Here is an 8,681-nt window from a genome sequence, read left to right on the forward strand (position 1 = left end):
ACACACTGCATGGGCCCCTCCCGCAGCACACGGCCCGCCTGCCAGCCTCGGCCCCTGCCTCCTGCCCATCCACCTCCCAGGTCAGACGCGTTTATCCCCGCACCTGCGACTCCACATCAACACACAGCTTCTCCAGGGCTGGAGGAAGTGGCACGGCACAGAGTTAAATGGTTTAAACGGGGTCCCCTCAGTCCCTAAATGCATGACCCCCAGCAGTCCCTCGGGCGCTGGGGCCTGCGTTCTCACTGGGACACGGCCGGTGGCGGATGCCGGGCTGGAATGTGTGTTAGAAAAGGGGCTGCCCCGTAATCTGCGCCCATCACTGAGTTGTCCTGCGTGTGCTTCTGTCCGGCTGACTCGCTTCCACCGTCCTGGCCCGCAGTCTGTTCCTGAAGACCCTCTCGGTTATAAAGAAGAAGTCATGCGAGAACCATCCCCAGCACCCTCGGCGAACGCTCGGGAAGGACTATAATTGCTAAGGGTTTAGGGATCGTTGTGACAGGGAGTTAAAAGCATTTCATGTTGGTAGAGCGTGAGGGTAAAGACGGAAGTGAACGGATGGGAAAGAGCTCATAAGCCAAGGGGAGCTCTCTGAGCAGAGTAAACCTGGAGGGCCTCTGTGGGTGGGTCCTGGCCCCAGGCACCCTGCCATGTTCCGTAACCCCCACTTGGAACAAACCCTGGGTTTAAGGATGTCAGGCCCCCAGTGCCCCACACAGCCAGACCCCTGGCTCTCACACTGCGGGCATCACGGCTCGGGGCTCCGATGGCTGCCCCCAGTCCCCTCCCACCTCCTGGAACAAGCCAGGTCCTCCCACCTCTGGGCTCAGTGTTGTAGCTCTGGCCCCGGGTTCCTCTTCTGTGGGATCTTCGTATCCCTACTCAGTGGAGGAGCCCCAGGTGGGACAGCTAACCTGTGATTAGAAAACTAAGAAGTGGAGGAATTCTAGAAATTTCTAGAGCCTTCCAACCACCTTCTTTCCACTTCCTTGCCCAGGTCTGTTGGGCACCTTCCTCCCAGTTGCCCTGGATTCCCCCCCCCGCACCGCCTAGTAGTTGCCTCCCTAGAGCTGTGTCCTTCACGCTCCAGAATATTCCTCCCTCCTCCTCACTCCCCTGTGCTCCTCAAGTGTGAGCTCCCCACGCATCCACCATCCACCGATGTGCTGACTCACCCCAGGGGCTAAGCACTAGTAGTTCAGTGATGAGCTAGCCTTCCCCATGGGCGGGGGGGGACACGTTGGAAGAGCAGGTGCTTCACCTGCCAGGAGGGCGGCAAGGGGCTAAGCACTAATAGTTCAGTGATGAGCTAGCCTTCCCCATGGGCAGGGGCGGGGGGGGGGGAGACACTTTGGAAGAGCAGGTGCTTCACCTGCCAGGAGGGCGGCACTCTCCTGCGCTGAGGCCCTTGGCGGAGGAGGAAATGCCCAAACTCTCCCAGGCAGGGCCGTGCCACCTGCGACCTGTGAGCACCTGCTCCGAGAACCGCTGCCATGAGGAGTTATCTCGCCCACGGGAGGGCGGCCCAGAACACATGCTGGAGCCCAGCTGCCCGGGGTGGCACCTCACCCTGACTTACCAGCTGTGTAACCAGGGCAACTTAACGAACCTCTCTGTGCCTCAGTTTCCTCCGCTATAAAATGAGGAGCCCTGGCCAGGTAGCTCAGTGGGTTAGAGAGTCTTCCCGCTACGCCAAGGTTGGGGGTTCAATCCCCGGTCAGGACACATATGAGAAGCAACCAATGAATGCATTAATATGTGGGAGAAAAAAATCAGTGTTTCTCTCTCTCTCTCTCTCTCTCTCTCTCTCAAAATCAATAAATGAACACATTTACAATGAGGACAGTGCTCTCTAACTCCAGGTTGTTGTGAGGGTTGAACGACAATACATTTAGCATGCACACCCTTTCCCCAGCACATACGCAGGAACCAGCGATGTTATCATGTCTTTTCCTCTGCTGGACTGTGTTGCTCCATCGTCATATCCCCGGGGCACAACCAAGTGCCTGCATCGGACCTGCTCTAGCAAATGAATGAGGTACAGAGCAGCCAAGCTTTCAACATGGGTAGGATTCACAGCCCAGACACTTGATTGCAGACCCTATCCCACAGACCACGAGAAAATGCAAAAAAAAAAAATCAAGTAAAGAAGCCCCTCCCCTCCGGGGGAGGCCAAGTCTGCAAAGTGCCCCAGACCAGTGGTTGGCAAACTCATTAGTCAACAGAGCCAAATATCAACAGTACAACGACTGAAATTTCCTTTGAGAGCCAAATTTTTTAAACTTAAACTATATAGGTAGGTACATTGTTATTAACTTAATTAGGGTACTCCTAAGGCTTAGGAAGAGCCACACTCAAGGGGCCAGAGAGCCGCATGTGGCTCGCGAGCCGCAGTTTGCCGACCACGGCCCCAGACGAAGCCAGGCTGTCCTTTAGCCTCCCTAAGGGGCGGGGCTGGAGGCCAGCGAAGCCTCGGTGATGCTTGTAAATCATCACGGTTTGTTAAGAAGATGAACTGTCTCTTGAGAGCTCCCGGGAAGCAACACACCCGAGGCGGGTAATGAAGTGCTTGATGGACTGGCTGCTGGAGGCCACACAGTGAACATGGGGGCCCTGGGGGCACTGGCAGTACTGCCTCCACTTAGGACATCCATCTGCTCCCACGGATGGACGGACGCCGCCTCCTAGGGAGGAGGAGCTGGTGCGAGGCCAGAGGCCACCGCCTGCCCAGGGCTGGGCCCGGCTCTGTGTTGAGGAAGTGCGGGTCTTTGGGAGGGGCCTGCATGCTCGCAGGTGGGTTTTTCCTGCCCCCCCATACAAATGGCCTCCAACTGGCACTTGAGGGAGGTGGGGGGGTTAGAAATCAATGAATGTTTGTTGAACTTTTTGTTCAACATGGATCTTAGGAATCTGCAAGTGCCAATCAATTCACTGGTTTTCCCCAGTGGCCCCAGTTCAGTGCAGGCGCTGGGCATTGCCGCGGGCCTGCTCACGGCCGCCTCCTCTGGGAACCCACTGGGAACACCCAGCCCTACTGCGCTGGCTTTTATGTGATTTATTTCTGTAAGCGTAGTTGGCATCCGGTATCACATTAGTTTCAAGTGTACAGTATAGGGATTCGAAATGCACATGCCTTACGATGTGATCGCCACACCACGTCTCCTAACCACCTGCCACCCTGCAAAGCTGTGACAGTGTCATTACTACAACCCCGTCACCTTTTCACCCGGCTCCCCGCGCCCTCCCGCCGGCAACCACCAGTTTAATCTCTGATTCCATGAGTGTTTTTGTTTGTTTGGGGGTTTTTGTTTGTGTTTATTAGATTTCACATGTAAGTGAAATCATGCGTATTTGTCTTTCTCTGTCTGACTTGTTTCACTTAGTCTAATGCCCTCGAGGTCCATCTGTGCTGCCACCAATGGCAGTTTCCTTCTTTCCCGTGGCTGAGTGTCTGTACACGTCCCCTTCAGCCACTCCTCTCTGCGGGCTCCTGTGTGGCTTTCTCATCCTGCCGCGGTGAATATGCTGCCGTGAGCGTAGGGGGGCAGGTGGCTTTCGAGCTAGTGTTTCCTTTTTCTTTGCTGGCTTTCAGGGCCACCTCGGGCAGGTGACTGTCCCGCGCACACTCTTCCCGGGTGGATGAGGGTGGGTGGGGGCAGGCCTCCTCCCCTCCCCAGACAGGGCTCCTTCCCACCCCAACGCGTCTCCACGGAGCTGAGGGCTCAGACGACCTCGCTGAGTGAGTGGTTCGTGCACAGTCACAGTCCCTGCCCAGACGGGTCAGAGGCCATGGCCAGCCGGCACCCACTGGAGCCTAATGACGCGTTCAATGCCGGTGTGAAGGCAGGGGTGGGGATTCATTTTTCTGTCAGGGGCCATTTGGATATTTATAACACCATTCACGGGCCATACAGAATTAGCAACTTAAAAACTAGCCTGCTTATATTTGGTCAAACGCTTAATTAATTCACCACTAAGGCCTTGGCAGAGCCAGACCCAGCGATTTCTTGGGCTTTATTCGGCTCATGGGCCGGACGTTCCCCACCCCTGTGCTGGGGAGTGAAGAGTGGGCAGGGGGCAGGCTGTGGGACCAGGACTGGACAGGAAAGGCCGCCCGAGGGGCCGGGCCTTGAAACAGCCCCAGGGATTCCGTTCCAAGGTGGACATGTGCACACGAGGGACCGGATGAGCCGTGAGCCTGTCTGCACAGCCGCACCGCTTCCCGCCACCGCAGAGAGAGCAGGTTCTAGGAGAACACAGACCCGCACGCAGGATGGTCGCAGCTGACTGGGTTCTGGGGTCACGGGGCAATTGGGGGGTTTTGTGCATTTTTAGTTTCCAAACGTCCCGCAACAGGCACGCGCGCTCCTGGAACCATCTCGCCGGCTCCGGTTTGTAAGTCACTCAGGCAGCGCGGCACCGGGAGGACCTGGCCTGTCACAGGGCGCAGCCAGCTGGAGCCAGGGGGCCCCATCATGCCCCTCGCGGGGGTCTCTCCGGTCCCCGCTGGGGCAGAAGGTGAAGAGACCCGAGCGGGGTTCCAGGGCCGGAGCTCCCAGAGGGAGAGACAACAGAGGAGAAGCAGGTGGAAAGACCCAGCCTGGGCAGGGGAGGGGCGGGAGCTGGCGGCCTGCCCTGCCCGCTTGTCCCCAGTGAACTTTGTAGCAGTCCCAGGTCCTGCGGGTGTTTATGGCCGCCTGACTCACAGGCAGAGACAACGCAGCTCAGGGCACTGGGTGGCCGAGGGGAGGGAGGCCGGCAGGAGGAGGCGGGTTCTGGGATGACAGTTGGTGCCCTGGGCGGGCAGGAGGAGATAAAACCCGAGTACCGCCAAGGCCAGGGGCAGCCTCACTCTACCTCCCAGCCCAATAGCTCTGCCCTTCGGGGCTCACCACCACTGAGTCCAAACAGCACACTGTTCCATCCGGGCCCTTTGAGACAGATCCTGCCACCTGCTCCCCGGGCCCCTGCAGTCACACCGCTGCAGTGTGGCCAGCTGGGGGCCCCGCCCTGCCCCCACTTGTTTTCTGTCCGGTGCCCCAGGTACGGTCCCCACGGCACTCTGACTCCAGTGGGGAGTCAAACTAACCCACCTGAGCCTGTGACCAACAGGAGCCGGGCACTCAGAGTGGCCAAGTGGAAGGCATTTAGGGGCAGGTCCCCTGCTGGGGGGCGGGGGTGGGCGGGGAGTGCTCTAACGAAGACCCCAAGGGGAGGATTCTAGAACGGCAGGACCAGCCTGCAAGTCAGGAACTTAGAAAGCTGGTTCCCGCCAGAACCCATTGTGGATCAGCACCCACTGGTTCAGTGCATTTGTTTAGATGAGAGGAGAAAAAGACACATTTCTCATCTGGAGCATTTGAGGGTGATGGATTCCTTTACTTCTCTGTGTAAAGCAGTATTTCCCCAAGTTTTTCTCACTTCTGCTTCAAGGAGGGTTCCTCTAGTTCCAGGGCTGTGGGCCGTGTGTGTGTGTGTGTGTGTGTGTGTGATCAGGTCTTCAAAGACTTCCGGGCCTTGGGCACCACTGTTCAGGGACGTTTTTCCTGGGGGGTTCCTCTCTCTGAATCTCTTTTCCTGCCGCTGGGACTGTCACCACGCCCAGTCCTCATGGAGTCTGATGACCCAGAAATCCCTGGAGTTCTGGGCTCAGGTTGGTGTTTCCTCTAGCAGCCTCTGGGGGGCGACAACTCCGGGCTCCTCCCAGTCATCCTGACTCTGGGCGCACGTCTGCCAGATGAGCGCCCTCCGGGATGAGGAACCAAACTCTAGTTATTTTCTGTAATGTACACCTGCCCACACTGATAATAAGAGGCATTTATTGAATGCTCCTGGTGCCAGGCACTCTTCCTAGATCTCTGCACCTACGAACTCTGAATATCCGGCAGCACCTCCGGGAGGAGCAGTGAGCATTCTGCACCTTTGAGATTAGCCTGCCCATTTCACAGGTTAGGAAGTGGAGGTGTATCGAGGTGAACTTTGCCCACACTAAAGTGAGCGAAGGAAGAGGGTGGCTGGGCCCCGTGGGAGCCCTGGGAGGAAGAAGTGTTTGTCACTGACGTTAGAACTGTCAGGCCCACGGCTGGTCTCTGTCAGTGTTGTTTTTAAATTCTCTAAATGCACTGCCTTCTGTTTTGTCCCCACGTTATCTGATGTGATACCTTCTCCCTCCCGCAGTCTGAGGGGCTGGGCCTGTTATCAGCGTGGAGTTACTCTGCCCAGGACATCAGCAAGATCTACGATATGACTGGGCAAGTTCAGATGCAGAACTCTGCCTCCTCCAGCAGCCCTCCCCAATCTCCCTGCTCCTTCCTCGGCGTCCTCTCCTGAGGATGGTGGAGGGCCACCTGGCTGCTCTTAGGTTTGACCTTCGAAGGCCTTCGTCGCTCACATGCACGTGGCAATGGCTATTTCTCCCCCAAATGTTTTCACTCAACGAACTGTCCTAGGACCCGAGGGGCCATCCAGCCTGGGTCCTCTGCCCCGGGCTCCAGCCCATCCTCTGGTGAGGAAGGCCAGGTGGTGGGCAGGGGTTCTGGCCTGGGCAGGGGGAGAGGGGGCAGAAACACACTTCATCTGAACACAAGCCCAAGAACGGGTTCCTCCTCACGGGGGGGGGGGGGGGGGGGGGGGGGGGCCCCCCCAGGCAACGCAGGGCTAGGGCCGATTTCCGTTCTACGCTGGGTGAGCATTTTGTTTTGAGGTCATTTCCTAAGCAAATCAACTTTCTTTTCATTCAGGCATGGGTTGCAGTGGATGGGGGAGGGGAAGGCGGGCATCACAGCCCAGCTGGGCAGGATGGTCGCTTCCCTTCAGCCCCCGCCCATTCCCACCTGGGTCTGCCAGCTGAGCCTCACCCCGTCGGTGCCCGCACAAAGTGTGCCCAGTAAAGAGCTGTCTGCGTGAAGGAGCGGCCCAGGCCCTGTAACCTGGTGACCAGGCCCCTCGGGCCCCAGTCAGATGGACCACCTGGCGGCCTGGGCTTGAGCGAATCGGTCTTTCCCAGATCTATCTCCAAGCTCGACCCAGCCCTTCCCCAGAACCAGGCCGCCCTCCAGGAGTGGAGAGGTGGGGAAGGTGGGAGCCTGGGGGTCTGGGAGGATGGTCTAGGCATGGCTGGTGGGTTCTGGGGCTTGCCTGTACAAGCTGATTATTTTTTGTTGTTGACTTTTAGAGGGAGTGGAAGGAAGGGGGAGAAACAGAGACAGAAACATCGATGTGGGAGAGACACATCAATTGATTGCCTCCTGCACTTTCCCTGAATATCAAGTCTGCAGTTGAGGTTTGTGCCCTTAACTAGAACCAAACTCGGGACCCTTCAGTCTGAGCCAAACCAGCCAGGCACACAGCTGAAAGGTGAGCTCTGCCTCGTCGAGCCTCCTTGGCTCCAGGCCTAGGGCTTGGGACTCTGTGCTTCCTGCGATGACCCTTCGCCTCCCTCCTTTCTTCCCAGCTCCCTGGAGCCGGCAATTGCTTCTACGCTGCAGGCTGATGGGATTTCTCAGTGTTGCCAAATACACCGAGTGAAATCTACTCCTAAAATTCCCAGCCCCATCTCTCACCTTCCCTTCCCATTCCCATTCCCGCCAGGCCCAGGACCCTAGCGCCAAGCTTTCCTCCATCCTAACTCTAGGGACTCCACGGTCTCACACAGCGATGTGGCTGGGACGCAGCTGCGTGACGACAGCTGTCTGATTCCGATTTTGTGGGGCCCTGTCTTCTGAGTTCTGGGTGAGCAGAGAATCAGAGGCTGAGGAGCTGGGGCCTTGGGAAGGGCCTGCCTCGCCTTTGTTTGTCATTCTTGTTGAAGGGTTGGGTCTTCTTTTGCTCTGGGAATGATATTGGGTCAGTTGAATTGTCTTTCTGCCTCAGTTTCCCTGTATGTGGTGCAGATGTTAACACTCTTCACATTGACTTTTTCTCTGGTCTTAAGGCAAAGGTTAAAATCTCAAGTAGTGAACATGTCTAAATCCATAGATCCTGGATTTTCCAGGACAAACTCAATTTCAAACACTTTGTCCCAAAGGTCAGATCCTGTGTCCAACCCTCTATTCTGATTTGAGATCAGAAAATACGGTGTCTGAGAATTTGCGAATTCTTCATTTCAGAAAAGGGCTGGGATCCTATTTACTAATATTCGAATGAAAAAGCATTCTGATTATGGGTTCTGGACCGGAACCCGCCACCTGAACAACAGAACGTGTCATTCTGCCCAGCAGGGCCTCCCGGGGAGACTCGCCCACCTGGGCACTGGGCAGGGAAGGGCCTACTCACCCCCACAGAGCACCCACAGCACAGGCCGCGTCGTCCCCGCCATGTCCTGCTGCCTCGTCGCCTCAAGCCCAGCCGGGAACCGGCAGCACCCAGACAGGTGTGGGCTGACTCCTGAGAGCTGGCCCCGAGGTGCACTGAGGGCTCCTCTTCCTGGTCCCCCAGCTCAGCCTGGCCCGCACACCCCGCCCCTCACCTGGACTGGCAGGCAAGCTCACCTGTGGGGCTGGACTTGTGCTCCACCTCCTCCACCAAAGGCCCCAACGGGAACCCGCCCGCCTTCTCCTTGAACTCTCTTCCTGCTTTTTCACCTCTTGACAGGGGTACAAAGTCCTGGGCTTCTCCTATGATGGACAGGAACTTGCCGCCTCGTCATAAAAAGGGAAATGATCTCAGAGGAGAGTCTGAAG

The 8,681-nt window shown here is 57.2% G+C and overlaps 1 protein-coding gene across 1 annotated transcript in view; it reads right to left on the bottom strand.

The window, feature by feature from the left end:
• Positions 1 to 8,320, bottom strand: part of GPA33 (glycoprotein A33 (transmembrane)) — a 29,755-nt gene extending 21,435 nt beyond the window's left edge. The window contains exon 1 of the mRNA XM_014528526.1: positions 8,275 to 8,320. Coding sequence (XP_014384012.1) covers positions 8,275 to 8,317 — 43 coding nt within the window. The 5' untranslated portion in view covers positions 8,318 to 8,320. The remainder of the gene's footprint in view (positions 1 to 8,274) is intronic.
• Positions 8,321 to 8,681: the final 361 nt, after the last annotated feature.

The sequence above is a fragment of the Myotis brandtii genome, unplaced genomic scaffold, assembly GCF_000412655.1.
Source record: "Myotis brandtii unplaced genomic scaffold, ASM41265v1 scaffold64, whole genome shotgun sequence".
Lineage (NCBI taxonomy): Eukaryota > Metazoa > Chordata > Mammalia > Chiroptera > Vespertilionidae > Myotis > Myotis brandtii.